At 43.6% G+C, this 15,917-nt stretch overlaps 1 protein-coding gene across 6 annotated transcripts in view; it reads right to left on the minus strand.

The window, feature by feature from the left end:
* The window catches only part of SH3D19 (SH3 domain containing 19), a 177,629-nt gene extending 173,813 nt beyond the window's left edge, over nucleotides 1-3,816 (minus strand). For 5 of the 6 annotated variants that reach the window (XM_029234661.1, XM_029234660.1, XM_029234663.1 and 2 more), the window contains exon 1: nucleotides 3,544-3,816. In XM_029234661.1, coding sequence (XP_029090494.1) covers nucleotides 3,544-3,655 — 112 coding nt within the window. In that variant the 5' untranslated portion in view covers nucleotides 3,656-3,816. The remainder of the gene's footprint in view (nucleotides 1-3,543) is intronic. The other variant, XM_029234664.1, reaches the window with a different exon arrangement.
* Between the last annotated feature and the right edge of the window lie 12,101 nt (nucleotides 3,817-15,917).

The raw sequence follows: 15,917 nt of genomic DNA on the forward strand, positions 1-15,917 counted from the left end.
CAAGCAACATGCAGATATAAACGTGTGGAGCATGAAAAGCAATTGACTTGTATTTGCAGCCAGTGGGATAGCTTGGAAAAACATGGACTTTCAGGTCAAACAGACCCGGATTCAAGTCCGCATCTTGCCATTTACTCGCTGCGGGATCTTGAGCTAGTCACTTAAGTATTTCTGAGCTTCAATCTCTTTTTTTTTTAATTTATTTTTAAATATGTATTTATTTATTTTGGCCACACCAGTTCTTAGTTGTGGCATGTGGGATCTTCATGATGGCATGTTTAGTTGCGGCATGTGTAGCTGCGGCATGCAGGATCTTTTAGTTGCGGCATGCGGGCTTCTTAGTTGCAGCATACATGTGGGATCTAGTTCCCTGACCAGGGATCGAACCCAGGCCCCCTGCATTGGGTGCACCGAGTCGTACCCACTTCAACTATAAAATGGAGAAAATAATACCTCCCTCACAGGCGCTAGCATGTACGAAGCAACTGGTTCATAAAGAATACAAAGAACTTTATTCTGTGACCTCATACTGACAATATTAGTTATTTTACTCAAAACACATTGGAGAAGTTATATCTGTTCTTCTAGCATTTACCATAAACACATCAACATATAGAGAGAGTACATTTATTTAGTATTTACTAAACCCTATTAAGTGCCTACCACTCTTCCAGGTGATTAAGGGAGGACCTAGAATTTTGTATTCCCTGCCTTTTGGAGAAACAATATAAAAATGCTGTAGGTCAGTCAGAGGTTCTCAGACCCATTTGAGAGTCTGAAGAAAGCTATGGCACCTCTCCACAAAGAAAGTTAACAAAAGTTTAGGAGACAATACTGAAGATATAGGAGAATATCTTCATGACCTTGGGGTAGGGAAAGCATTCTTAACCAAGGGGGACAGTGAGGGGAGGAGGGACACTAACTACAAAGAAAAAGATTCATAAATACACCTACGTTAAAATTACAAATGTCCACATCAAAAGAAACCACAAACAAACATTTTTTAAATAAACCACAGAGTGGAAGCAGATTTTGGAACACATGCAGCCAACAGAAGTTGAGATTCCTGAGCAAGTAAAGAACTCCAACAAATCAATAAAAAATAAGCAAAAAGTGTGATATGAGAATACAAAGAAAAGAAATTACAGCCGCATGCAACAATAGGGATAAATCTTACAAACTTAATATGGAGTGAAAAAAGAATGACACTAAAGAATAATTACAGGATGATTGCACTCATAAGAAGTTGTAAAATAAGCGAAACTAAATAATATTGTATAGGGATGCACAGATAAAACTGTACAGGTAAAACTGCACAGAAAAGCAAGGGAATAAAAGTAGTTCCCTCAAGGGGAAGGAAGAAGCCATGACTGGGAGGGAGTAGAGTTTGCTTCGGAGAAATGATAATATTCTATTTCTCAACTTGGGCACAGGTTACAAGAGTTTTACTTTATGATTTACAGGTTTTATACGTTCTCCTGAATGTACATTACAAAGTAAAAAAACACATTTCCACAACCACACCTAAATTTAGCATGGAGAGAAGAAGTTCACAGACTCCCTCAAGTCCATAAACCCTAATTTTATGGTGTCAACCTCTGTGAGATCAAAGAAAAATGGAAAATCTTTAGACTGTGAGGTGGTGGAGGGAGGAGGGAGCGGATGAGAGCAGGAAAAAGTGAACGATTAGAAAGATGTTAAAAAGAAGAAACATGAAGCCTCTGGGTCAGTTCCTACTTTCTCACTTGGAGAGAGAACATCCAGCACAAAACATAACTAACAAATGCCCAAGCTTGGTAAGGAATGCGATGGAGTCTGAAAAACACACGGGAACTAATGAGGGGAAACAGGAGCACAGCTTGCAAAGAAATGTAAACTATTAAATAATGTGTCTCAAAAGAAAGAAGCCCGATAACGGCCAGTTTAACTCTCTGCCCACTCCATAGTATCTCTGCCCCTCACCCCCTAACGGAGAAAGGGTACACTAAATGGTTAGAAACTGCAAACACCAATTTCTGAGTGAAAAAGGACACTGTGTCACGTATCAGCAAAATATTATCATGGAACTTAGAAAAGCTTCTGGTAGCCTTGGGAAATTAAGGAACTGCGAAAAACAAGTTACAAAATGCCATTTCCACCAGCCTTGGAATAAATACACATATTGAAACTAAATGATAAATATCTATCTGGATCATATCTAGTATGACCTCGGGTACAGCTCTGCACAGTACCTAAGTGAAGCTTTTTGCTGAAGATAAGAGGAGTCCAAGGCATGTTCAGATCAGTAATTTAACAGAGGAACATCTTTGTAAAGTTTTTTCATTGTATTCTTGCAAGAATTATTTACTCATATCCAGCAATTACCCATTATTTCATTAGGTCTGGGTTTATACTGAACAAAACTATCAGTTATCTTCAAGACAGCTGGTGTTCGTGTGGTTAGTCAAATGCCTCATTTCGATAGAAAGAGTAACGGGCAAAAGGAATTATTTTTAAGGCTCCAAGATTGACTATTTCCTCCTGTTCCACTCAAACTCTTTCCTTTCATCCCATTTTCTACCCTCCAGTTGTTCCCCACAGACCCATTACCTTCTTTTAATTCTTCAACTTTCTCTTAGGTTAAGGGAGCCACATAGAAAAGCTGCTCCATGGCTGGGTTCACTATATTCCACTTTCTAAAGGGGCGTTAATGAATGTTCACATCTGAACCTTTCTCACAGCCTTATCTCCCTTTTGTTGTCACCTCCCTGGGTTTGTTCTTCCCTCTTGTTTTAGGATACCTGGCTTATCCAGTTGGAACCAAAGACCAAAGAACGTCCTCTCTATTCTGTTTAATTGAAAAGCTGCCCAGGAAAGAGGGAAGGGGTGTGGATCTACACTTATTTACTCTTCCACTTCTGCGCCAAACTATTGATCCGCGCCCCTTTGCGCACCCCCAAAACACAAGTTACAGGCCCAGAAATGATCAGTCCAGATGAATCGCCTTTTGGAAGGCTATATTCTGGACTGGGGGGTGGGGCTGGGGGTCATCAAGTAACTCTAAAACAAGTCCTATAGAAAGTAGGTGAACTCGGGTGGCTGGGGGTTGGGAGGACAGTCACAGGTCCGAAGTTCAAGAGGCACCGAAACCCGCCTGGACGATTAGCATGTGGTTCGACCCGGTTGCGACAGCGGAGGCAAACCTATCGGGAGGAGGCATTCTCCACTGGCCTCTGACTCATCCAGAGATAAATAACCACCCGGGCCACAAGTTCCAAGCCAGCAGCTCGTGGATTTAGTGTGCATGGAAAATTTGTAGTTTCGGCTCCAGGGCCACTAGCAGGTAGAGACAGGTTTGAATTTCCTCGGGCTCGGCCGCAAAGTTCGGATGGAGATAGAAAAGCCACTCTCCCTCCCGTTCACCTCCTAGAGTTAAAGGTGCCAGTCCCCTCCCGGCGGGCGAGGGAGCCGCCGACGTCCGGGGCAGGACCTGCGCGGCCCCGGGACGCCCAGCCCTGGGTCCCCGGTGCCCCGGTCCCCCCTCACGCTGCCCGCGCCCCTCACCTGCGGCCGAGTGGCCCGACAGCGCACGGCCCCGGGCGCGGCGCGGGCCCCCGAGCTCCCGGCGCTCGTGCAGCTCTTCGTCCTCGTCCTCCCGCCGCCGGCCTTCAGCCATCGACGAGCTGAGGGCCCCGCGCGCCGGCCGTCAGCTCCGGGCGTCCCGCGCCAGCAGCCTCCGGGCCTGGGAGGAGGCCCAAGGAGGGAGGAGGCGGAGAAGGAGGCGGCGGCGGCGGCGGCGGCGGCGGAAGCGGCTACCTCCGCGGCTCCACCTGCAGCCCGCGGGGGAGCGGCCGGGCGCGGGCCGAGCAGGTTTCCCCGCCTCCTCGCGCGCCCCGGCAGCCTCCTTCTCACAGCTCTGCCTCTCCCACTGTCTTCCCCCTTCCTCTCTCCGTTAGCCCGCCCCGCAGAGCTGGAGCCGGGATCGGGCGGGGTCTGGCCGGGCCTCGCCTCCTCGGGGAGGGGTTACCGGCCGCCGAGGCTGCCCCAGAGCCGCACGCGCTGCAATCACCCGGTTCACCAAAACAAACATGTACAAAATAAATAAACCGGATAGGAAGGGGGGAAAGAGGAGGCGGCCTGGCCTCTTCCTGCCCTTTCACAGCATTCCGGTGTTAACAGGAAACCCATTTGCTTGACACTTAAACCAAAGGAGGAGGAACCTGCCGGTAGCCGGACTTGGAGAGCTGGGGCAGCTGGAGCCTCTGAACTTGGGAACAAACTCGGCTTGGAGTTAGGTAGCGCCTCCGCAGTTGGAGGCTTTTTCCTTTCCCTCTCTTTTCGCCGTTTCAAATCGAGCCTCTGGGCAGAGCCCAGAGGATTTTTAAGGCAGTGAATCGACTCTGTATGATACTATAATGGTAGATACATGTCATTACGCGTTTGTCCAATCCCACAGAATGTACAACAGGAAGGGTGAACCCTAATGTAAACCAAAGACTTTGGGTGATTATGATGTGTCCGTGTAAATTCATCAGTTGTAACAAATGTACCACTCTGTGTGTGTGGGGGGGGTGTTGATAATGGGGAAGGCTGTGCAGGGGTGGGGACAGGAAGACGTGGAAAATCTCAATCTTCAGCTCAGTTTGGCTGTGAACTGGAAGTGCTCCAAAATATAAAGTCTAATTTTAAAAAAAGTACATCTTCTTCCTTAAGAGCCCGGGACCTGATTATTTGCAGAAAGGCAATTTGGTGAAGTGACAGCAGTGGCTCTGGAGTCGGAAGCTGTCACTTGAAGCACTTCCCTAAAGCTGAAAAGATTGGGGTAAGAAAGTTATTGTGTGTCTCTGTATAATACACATCTTTGGTTCGCACTCGCACGTACACATTTTCGCACAGAGAGGGGCAGATTCTCACATCTCGGAAAAAGATATCCAAGATGCAGGCAGAGACGTTGCCTGGACATGACTCCTTAGGACACTCCCCGATGGAATGAACAGGCCTTTATCTTCAGCCTCTCGCTCTATTTTTGAAAGCTTGCGAGGGCTCCTAATGTTCAGCATGTAAGAGAGAAAAGGAGAGGGAGAAACGGGTCACTGAAAATAGAATCGCCAGCCACACCTGAGCGCTGTCTCTCTACCTTTTTAATAGTGCTTGTTGCTGCCAGAGAAAATCTTTCTGCTTTTAGGCAGAAAAGAACCACGATCGATTTTGTGGAATTGAAGTCAAATTCACAAGTGAAACTTTACTACATAAGCAGTTAAATAAGTAGACATCCGGACCACTTGAAGTTAAACTAGAAAGAAAAAAAGGTTCTGGACCTTTAGGGTTGTTTTCAGTGTTTGGGTATTTGTCACTTACCTTAGAGGATAAGTCATTTGGAAGACCCTACCCTGACAGCAGCCCAATTTCACGAAGCTGTCATTCTCCACTATTCAGTTTCTCAGTTTGAAAAGGGCCAAAAGTGTTCTGAATGTCCATCCAATCAGAGCTTTAGGAACCCATGCCCTTTCGAGGTGTCGGCTCAAGCTGACTTTCCATTCAACAAACACTTATGTAACTATTGTATGACAAATACCACAATAAGTGCTGTGGGGAGATTCAAAAGAAGGAAAGAAATATTTACTCTGGGGCCCTATGGTAGGTGCTTTTCACATAGGTTTTCTCATTTTCAATGAACAAAACATATTTCCTGTCCTCCCCTGACAGAGGGGGGCCGATCCAGTTTACCACAAAACAAGGCAAAATTTGGTAAATTCTACAATAAATGTATAACCTTAGACAAGAATGCCAAGATAATTCAATAGAGAAAGAACTGTCTTTGCAAAAGAGAGAATCTGAACCCCACTTTATACCGTATAAAAGAATTAACTCGGGCTTCCCTGGTGGCGCAGTGGTTGAGAGTCCGCCTGCCGATGCAGGGGACACGGGTTCATGCCCCGGTCCGGGAAGATCCCACATGCCGCGGAGTGGCTGGGCCCGTGAGCCATGGCCCCTGAGCCTGTGCATCTGGAGCCTGTGCACCGCAACGGGAGAGACCACAACAGTGAGAGGACTGCGTACCGCAAAAAATAAATAAATAAATAAATAAAAGAATTAACTCAAAATGGATCATAGATCTAAATGTAAGAGCTAGAATTATAAAGCTCTTCAAAGAAAACTTCAAAGTAAATTAAATTTAAAAGGTTTAATCCTTAAATAGGACTAAACTCTTATGACCTTGTGTTAGGCAATAGTTTCTTAGAGTGTCACTTATACCAAAATTTATAAGTGACAAAAGAAAAAATAAATTGGGCCTCACCAAAATCAAGAACTTTTGTCCTTCACAGGACATCATCAAGAAAGTAAAAAGACGACTCTCAGAATGTGAAAAAATATTCATAAATGATATATCTGGTAAGGGACTTGTATGCTGAATATATAAAGAACTTAAAACTCAAAAAAAAATTAGCCTAATTTTTAAAAGAACATTCCCCAAAGAAGATATACAAATGGCCAATATGAACATGAAAAGATGTTCAACCTTATTAGTCATTAGGGACATGTAGATTAAAACCTCAGTGTGATACCACTTAGCACATACCAGGATGACTAAGGTTAAAAAGATAGACGATAATGTGTTACAAGGATATGGAGAAATTTCAGCCCTCATACACGGCTGGTGAGAATGTAACATGGCACAGCCACTTTGGGAAACAGTTTGGCAGTCCTCAGAAGGTTAACCGTAGAGCTACCCTATAACACAACACTTCTACTCATAGGTATATACTCAGGAGAAATGAAAACATGTCCACACAAAAACTTGTACCTGAATGCTCACAGTGGCATTATTTATAATAGGCAAAAAGTAGATATAACCAAATACTCATCAATTGGTGAATGGATAATCAAAATGTGGCATTATCCATACAATGGAATATTATTTAGTCATAAAAATGAAGTACTGATATATGCTGCAACATGGATGAACCTTGAAAACATTATACTAAGCTTAAAAAACCAGAGATATGTGGCCCTGTTTATATGAAATTTCCAGAATAGGTTAATCCATGGAGAAAGGAAATAACGTAGGGGTTTCCAGGGACAGAGGAGAATGGGGAGTCACAGTTAATAGGTATATTATTTCTCTTTGAGGTGTTGAAAATACTATAAAATCAGATAGTGGTGATGGTTGCACAACTCTGAATACACTAAAGGATGAATTTTATGGTATGTAATTATACTCCAATAAAACTGGGTTTTTTTAACATCTCTCTTGGAGTATAATGCTTTATAATGGTGTGTTAGTTTCTGCTGTATAACAAAGTGAATCAGCTATATGTTTACACATATCCCCATACCTCCTCCCTTTTGCATCTCCCTCCCACCCTCCCTATCCCACCCCTCTAGGTGGTCACAAAGCATGGAGCTGATCTCCCTGTGTTATGCAGCTGCTTCCCACTAGCTATCGATTTTACATTTGGTAGTGTATATGTGTCCATGCCACTCTCTCACTTCATCCCAAAGCTGTTATTTTTTAAGAAAGGTATAACCCACTCACCGTGAAAGCAAGAAAACAAGGACCAGGGAGAGGACTGCACTCCGAAGTCATCATATTGAACTAGAGGAACCAGATAGGAGTTACAGGCAATAACTGCTTAATCATATGAAAGAAAAGGTGTGGCCAACTGGCAACTCAATAAATCTGTCAAAACACCCCACCCACCCCAGTGACACAGCAAGAGCCAAACCCATAGAAGGAAAATGTTAATGAAAATCCACAGCTAAGAGTAGAACAAGATTTGCACTCAAAGCTTTAAGGTATTAAGAAAAAATTTTGTAAGAGATATTGAAAAACAGCCCACATTTCAGAGGAAAATGTTCTTTGCTTCTCACTTTGGATATACAGCCTGAAACAAAATGGTGTGAGAATAGAACACTACAAAAAATGAGAATATACTATATAAATACATATGTAGGACAATACTTGGCAAATAGAAGGCACAATAAATATTTGTTTAATGACTGAGTGAATATAATTCCTTTTTGTTGTTTTTTTCCTGCTGAATGATCAGAAGACATGAGTCTCAAGTCCTTCAACTTAAATAAAAAGTAAGTACCTGAAATTAAAAATTCACAGTTGAAGACCTCAAAAAAGAAAAAGCAAGGATAGGCAGGGGTATACAGTGGATTTTAAAAGTATAATATCTTCATAGTTTTGTTTCTTAAAATATCTGTACCAAATATGACAGAATTTTAAGATTTGTTAAAGTAGGATGGCGGGTTCATCAGTGTTTATTATGTTATATTATTCTCCATATTGCCTGTGTACTTTTAAATTTTCATTATTTTTTAGGAAAAAAATGGAAAAGATCAATGAAACTAAAAGCTGGTTCTATGAAAAGATAAACAAAATTGATAAACCTTTAGCCAGACTCATCAAGAAAAACAGGGAGAAGACTCAAATCAATAAAATCAGAAATGAAAAAGGAGAAGTTACAACCAACACCACAGAAATACAAAGGACCATATGAGACTATGAGCAACTACATGCCAACAAAATGGACAACCTAAAAGAAATGGACAAATTCTTAGAAAGGTACAATCTGCTAAGACTGAACCATGAAGAAATAGAAAAGATGAACAGACCACTTACAAGTACTGAATTTGAATCTGTAATTTAAAAAACTCCAACAAAGAAAAGTCCAGGACCACGTGGCTTCACAGGTGAATTCTACCAAACATCTAGAGAAGAGTTAACAGCTATCCTGAAACTATTCCAAAATAATACACAGGAAGGAACACTTCTGAACTCATTCTATGAGGCCAGCATCACCCTGATACCAAAACCAGACAAAGAGATCACAAAAAAAGAAAACTACAGGCCAATATCACTGATGAACATAGATGCAAAAATCCTTAACAAAATACTAGTAAACTGAATCCAAGAGTACTTTAAAACAGCAGTCCCCAACATTTTTGGCACCAGGGATCAGTTTCTAGGAAGACAATTTTTCCACATACCTGGGGGGTTGGTTTCAGGATGATTCAGGCACATTACATTTATTGTGCATTTTATTTCTATTATTATTATATTGTAATATATAATGAAATAATTATACAACTCACCATATAATGCAGAATCAGTGGGAGCCCTGAGCTTGTTTTCCTGCAACTAGCTGGTCCCATCTGGGGGTCACGGGAGACAGTGACACCCGAAGTGTGTTGCTATGTTCAGTCTACTCTGTAATCTCGTCTTGGTGGCTGTCACACAGAAAACCCTGCTTCACAAAGATAGGATGTTGGAAATGGAAGCAGCCTTTTCAATGCTTTTGTGGCAATCTCAGGATATTCCACCTCGACTTTAATCCAGAATGTATGGAGATTTGAAGCTGTCTCAAACATACTTTTAAGGCCACCATCATTTGTGATCTCAAGTAGTTGATCCTCTTCTAGCACGGACAAAGTCGATTCACCTGGCTTATTCACAAATGGGTCGTGGATCCATTCCTTCCCAGTTCGGGGATCTTTTGTGGCTGGGAAGTAATGCTCAAACTCTTTTGAAAGTTGATATAGGTGATGATGCACCAGCTGGGAGAAAGAAGGCCCTGGCTTAGTCTCTTTCAAAATCCCTGCTAATGTTTGAAACATGTCAAAAATCCCAATGTTCACTCATTGGCCCATAATTCCAGTTTGGCTTTGAATGCAGCCACTTTATCTGCCGACTTGAACACAGTTGTTGTTCTCCCCCGAAATGACAGATTGAGTTCATTGAGCAGGTTGAATATGTCACACAAGTAAGCAAGTTTTGAAACCCATTCTGTGTCACTGAAATGTGCTTCCAGTGGTGACTGTTTTTCTAAAAGAAATCTCTGGAGTGTCTCTCTTAACTCAAAAACCCTGGCCAGTGATCTACCTTTAGAAAGCCATCTCACTTCTGTGTATAAGAGAAGACGTGTGTGCTCTGCGTCCATCTCCTCACAGAGCTGTGCGAACAGTCGTGAGTTAAGGGCATGTACTTTAATGGGGTTGATAATTTTAATTACATCCTGCAAAATGTTGTTAAGTTCAGGTGGCATTTTTCGGCTAGCCAGCATTTCTCTATGGATGACACAGTGAGTAGACTCCCATTCAGAAGCGACCTCTTTGACCCAAGTAGTGAGACCAGAAAGCCGTCCAGTCATGGCAGCTGCTCCGTCCATATATACACTGACACAAAATGACCAATTCCATTTTCCTGATATGTAATCATTCAAAGACTTGAGTAGTTCTGCAGCTGTGGTGTTGGCTGGCAACAAAAGTGCACATAACATATCCTCATGCACATCCTCCTGAAAAATATATGGCACAAAAACAAGCATTGTTGCCTTGTTGTCAACATCGGTAGACTCATCAACCTGGATTGTGCACCACAGTGACTCATTAATCCTCTAACAGTTGTGCCTCAGTATCCCCTGCTATTTCATCAATTCGTCTAGTTATGGTGCTAGCCGAAAGAGGAACACCTGCCACCTTTTGAACTGCAGCCTCTCCTAAAAGTTTATGATAGGGCTTCCCTGGTGGCGCAGTGGTTGAGAGTCCGCCTGCCGATGCAGGGGACATGGGTTTGTGCCCCGGTCTGGGAAGATCCCACATGCCGCGGAGCGGCTGGGCCCGTGAGCCATGGCCGCTGAGCCTGCGCATCCGGAGCCTGTGCTCCGCAACGGGAGAGGCCACAACAGTGAGAGGCCCATGTACCGCAAAAAAAAAAAAGAAAAGAAAAAAAGTTCATGACAAATGTCTTTAGCAGCAGGAAGGAACCACTCTTCACCAACAGTAAAGGGCTTCTTAGCTTTAGCAAGCGGTTAGCTGCTAAGAATGATGCTCTCAATGCGGAAACATTTGATGAAGTGGTGGCCTTCAACAATTGCTTATGTTCTTCGTGTTCACGTTTTTTTCTTTTGAAAAATTCCAAAGCCTTGTCTTATGCAGGATGCTTGGCCTCCATGTGGTGAAGCAGTTTTGAAGGTTTCATGGCTTTGTTGGATAGCCAGTTGCCACATATTTTACAAGGCGGGCTTGGAGAATGTGAATCACCTGTTGTGATGAACCTGTAATTTAAGCAGGACTCCTGGTATTTTCTTTTAAATACAGCTTTCTTTTTGTTGGCAGTCTTAGAGTCTTCTGCTGTCTTTCCCCCTTTTCAAAGAAGCTCTCCAGCGATGTTTGTTTTTTACTCATTTTGGCTAGGGTTAGCTTGTGGGCTTACAAAGCTGTGACTGAGACAAGTGCACAGTGCGGGAAAGAGGCATGGACGGAAGTGGTAAATAAAATAATGGGCGGGCCACGCTCAGACTAAAATAAGTGTCGGATTCTGACTTAAAGCCTGCCACCGGATGCAGCTATACAATTGAAGTACATCAACTCACTTGCCACTATAAAGCCTGCCACCAGATGCAGCTTAATTGTCACTTGCCACTCACTGATAGGGTTTTGATATGAGTTTGCAAGCAATTGACTTATTATGGTCTCTGTGCAGTCAAACCTCTCTGCTAATGATAATCTATATTTGCAGCCACTCCCCAGCGCTAGCATCACCCCCTCAGCTCCACCTGAGATCATCCAGCATTAGATTCTCATAAGGAGCGTGCAACCTAGATCCCTCACATGCGCAGTTCACAGCAGGGTTTGCGCTCCTATGAGAATCTAACGCCACTGCTGATCTGACAGGAGGTGGAGCTCAGGCGGTAATGTGAGCGATGGGGAGCGGCTGTAAATACAGATGAAGCTTCGCTTGCTTGCCTGCTGCTCACCTCCTGCTGTGCGGCTCGGTTCCTAATAGGCCACAGACTGCTACCAGTCTTTGGCCTGGGGGATAGGGACCCCTGCTTTAAAAGGATCATACACCATTATCAAGCGGGTTTGATGAAACATCCCCAAAATACAGAGATGCAAGGATTTTTCAATATCTGCCAATCAATGAATGCGATACACCACATTAACAGATTAAAGAGTAAAAACCATATGATCATCTCAATAGATGCAGAAAAAGCTTTTGATAAAATTCAACATCCATTTATGACAAAAACTCTCCAAAAAGTGGTCATAGAGGGAACCTACCTCAACATCATAAAGGCCATATACCTATACACTTTATAACATGACTTCACATCTCCTCCCACAAGAGATGGTTCCCTACGCCATGAAATTGGGCTGGCTTTGAGATTTGCTTTAGCCCGTAGAGTATGGCAGAGGAGATGGTGTGCATTCTAAGTCTAGATCACAAGAGGCCTTGCTTGCTTCATTCAGCTTGTTCTCTTGGAAGCTTTCCATCACCATCTGCACAAGTCAAGGTGAACCCAACATGTGAAAGACTGGCAGACCTGCTGACCGGCAGCAGACCACAGACCCAGCTAAGACCCAAACTGCAGCCAGCTGGCCTCTGAACTCACAAGCAATAAGGAATGCTTTATGTTGTATGCCACTGAGGTTTTGTGGTTTGTTCTTATACAGCCTGTACTGGCTTTGGGATACCCCAGGAATCAGTCGCTGGAAAAGAGTTAGAGGCGCAAAAAGTTTATTAGTGTCACACCTGTGAAAGGAACAGAGAGACAGAAATATTGGTCAAGGGGAACTGTCGTACCACAATGCAGACCCGAGAAAGCCTCTGCTAGTCCTGTGGTATAAATGGCTAAGCCCTTGGGTCACCACCTTGCTCAGTCATTGGCACAGGCTGCTTGAAAGCAGGCAGACGCTGAAGGAGCTGCTAACTGTCCACTTACCACGCTCTTTGTACCTGGGCAGCAAGAGCTTTCTTGAAGCAAGGAAGACTGTTACCCACAGTCGAGTTCTTGCATTATGCAAATCCACTTCGCTGTACCCGTCCAGCTCAGGTCACCCTTCATCACTGCAGTTGGTCTTGCACCTCCGCTAGTTCTCATAGCCTCCCTTCTCCACCATCCATTCTAAATTTTTCCTGCCCTCAGCTACCACCTCTGCTGGTCTCAGGAGCTTACCTGGGGGTATGACCCACACTTTCACTATTGAAGTATCTTAGCCCCTAGTAATCATATCCTTTTCAGTTTAGGGTTGCTTCACTTGTCTGTTCACAGTTACAATTGATCAAAGGAGAATCAGGAACCAAGGAACACCCAAGTGGTCATCTGAGTTCCGCACATAAGCCTCCGTTTCCCCTTGTGGGAAATCAGCCTTATCTCCCGCTGTCCACCAGAGTTAATTATCTCTGCTAAGATGGTCATTCTTCTCACTTGCTGGTCCCTGGTCACAAGGAGCTCAAAGTGCCCAGATGGCAGCCATAGTTTGTAATTCAACTGGACCCTTGCTGTGTGCTCTGGAGAGAACATACCCCTATGGAAAACCAGAACCTCTAACCCTGGAGAACCCACGAAGCATAACTCCATAGGTCACTGGGAGTGATGGTCAGTGGTGCCACGCCTGCTTCTATTCCTCAATTACAGATCCATATCTTCTTCTGACTGGAGACACAGCACCATAAAACGAAAGATCTCTGATATAATGTATGCTGCATTCTGGAGGATTAAAACCCATCTTCACAAAGTACTGCTTCCAACTTTGCACTTCAGCTATGCCTTCCTTCAGCAAGAAAAAAAAAATATATATATATATATATGAAACTAGAGGTAAGAAGCATAACATATAATATATAATAGCGTTTTAAAATAAGTACTATTTCTAGATGAACTGGTTTGCAGGACAGAAACAGAGACACAGATGTAGAGAACAAATGTATGGACACCAAGTGGGGAAAGTGGCAGGGGGAAGGTGGTGGTGTGATGAATTGGGAGATTGGGATTGACACGTGTACACTAATATGTATAAAATAGATAACTAATAAGAGCCTGCTGTATAAAAAATAAATAAAATAAAATTCAAAAAAAAGTACTATTTCATCCATCAAAAACAAACCCATAAAGTATATGAGCATAAAACCCAAATCTCTCAAAGTCACATTCACGGAACAAGTGATTATTATTAGTCCCTCTCTTCAAATAAAAATGAAGCCTATATTGCAAAATCAAGACCAGGGCTCTCAGGAGCTGTAGCTTCAGGTTCAAAATATAATAAAATACATGGAAGTGTCAAAAATGAGAGTTCAGGGCTTCCCTGGTGGCACAGTGGTTAAGAATCTGCCTGCCAATGGAGGGGACACGGGTTTGAGCCCTAGTCCGGGAAGTTCCCACATGCCACGGAGCAACGAAGCCAGTGCACCACAACGGCTGAGCCTGCGCTCTAGAGTCCGTGAGCCACAACTACTGAGCCCATGCCCCTAGAGCCTGTGCTCCACAACAAGAGAAGCCACCGCAATGAAAAGCCCACGCACCGCAATGAAGAGTAGCCCTTGCTCACCACAACTAGAGAAAGCCTGTGCACAGCAACGAAGACCCACCATAGCTAAAAATAAATAAATTTAATTAATTAATTAATTATTTTTTAAAAGAGTTCATTTCCTGACAGAAGAATGTTTTTATTCAAACTCTTGACACATCTGAAAAAGAAAAATATTAGTGGTTTATATACAGTGACCTAGAGCTTCTAGTGTTCTTTGGCCAGGTCAAGCTTTAATCCTTTTCCTTTACCACTTTTTTCTTTCTCTTTATTCCTGTCCACAGTTTAACTTTTCAAAAATGTCCCTTTCTCTCCTCTTTCCTTCTTTCTTTCAGTTTGTCTATACTTCTTTCACTTTTTTTCTCCTTGGCACTCTCTTTGGTTTTCTTAACTGCTGTGTGCTTTGGTTTCCTCATCTCTAAAATAGGGGTAATAGAGACTTCCCTGGCTGTCCAGTGGTTAAGATTTCACCTTCCAGTGCAGGGGGGTATGGGTTCAATCCCTGGTCAGGGAGATAAGATCCCTCATGCCTCGCAACCAAAAAACCAAAACATAAAACAGAAGCATTGGGCTTCCCTGGTGGTGCAGTGGTTGAGAATCCACCTGCTGATTCCGGGGACAAGGGTTCGTGCCCCAGTCCAGGAAGATCTCACATGCCACAGAGCGGCTGGGCCCGTGAGCCATGGCCGCTGAGCCTGCGCGTCCGGAGCCTGTGCTCCGCAACGGGAGAGGCCACAACAGTGAGAGGCCCGCGTACCGCAAAAAAAAAACAAAAAAAAACAAAAAAAAACAGAAGCATTACTGTAACAAATACAATAAAGACTTAAAAAAATGGTCCCCATCAAAAAAAATATAAATAAATCAATAAAATAGGGATAATAATAATATCTCACAAGGGAGCTGTGAAGATTAAAATGAGTTAATATATTATGTTGATTTGTTGGGGCTGCTGTAACAAAGTACGATAAACTGAGTGGCTTAAACAACAGAAATCTATTGTCTCACAGTTCTGGAGGCTGGAAGTCCAAAATCAATGTGTTGGGAGAGCCAGGCTCCCTCTAAAAGCTCTAGGGATGGATCTGTTCCAGGCCTCTCTCCTTGTTTCAGGTAGTTCCTTGGCTTGTGCAGAATAACTCCAATATTCACATGGAGTTCTGCCTGTGTGCATGTCTCTGTGTCCAAATTTCCCAATTTTTTTTTTTTTTTTTTTTTTGCGGTACGCAGGTCTCTCACTGCTGTGGCCTCTCCCGCTGTGGAGCACAGGTTCCAGACGTGCAGGCCCAGCGGCCATGGCCCACGGGCCCAGCTGCTCCGCAGCATGCGGGACCCTCCCAGACCGGGACACGAACCCGTCTCGCCTGCATCGGCAGGCGGACTCTCAACCACTGCGCCACCAGGGAAGCCCCAAATTTCCCCTTTTTATAAGAACACCAGTCATATTGGATTAGAGGCTCACCCTACTCCAGTTGACCTGATCTTAACTAAATACATCTGCAGCTACTCTATTTCCAAATAAGGTCACATTCTGAGGTACTGGGACTTTAACACAGGAAGTGGGGGCAGGGGCCATAATTCAACTCATAACATATATGTAAAGCACTTAGAACAGTTCCTGA

Source organism: Monodon monoceros, unplaced genomic scaffold (assembly GCF_005190385.1).
Source record: "Monodon monoceros isolate NGI ecotype Baffin Bay Population unplaced genomic scaffold, NGI_Narwhal_1 Super_Scaffold_20, whole genome shotgun sequence".
In the NCBI taxonomy this organism is placed as follows: domain Eukaryota; kingdom Metazoa; phylum Chordata; class Mammalia; order Artiodactyla; family Monodontidae; genus Monodon; species Monodon monoceros.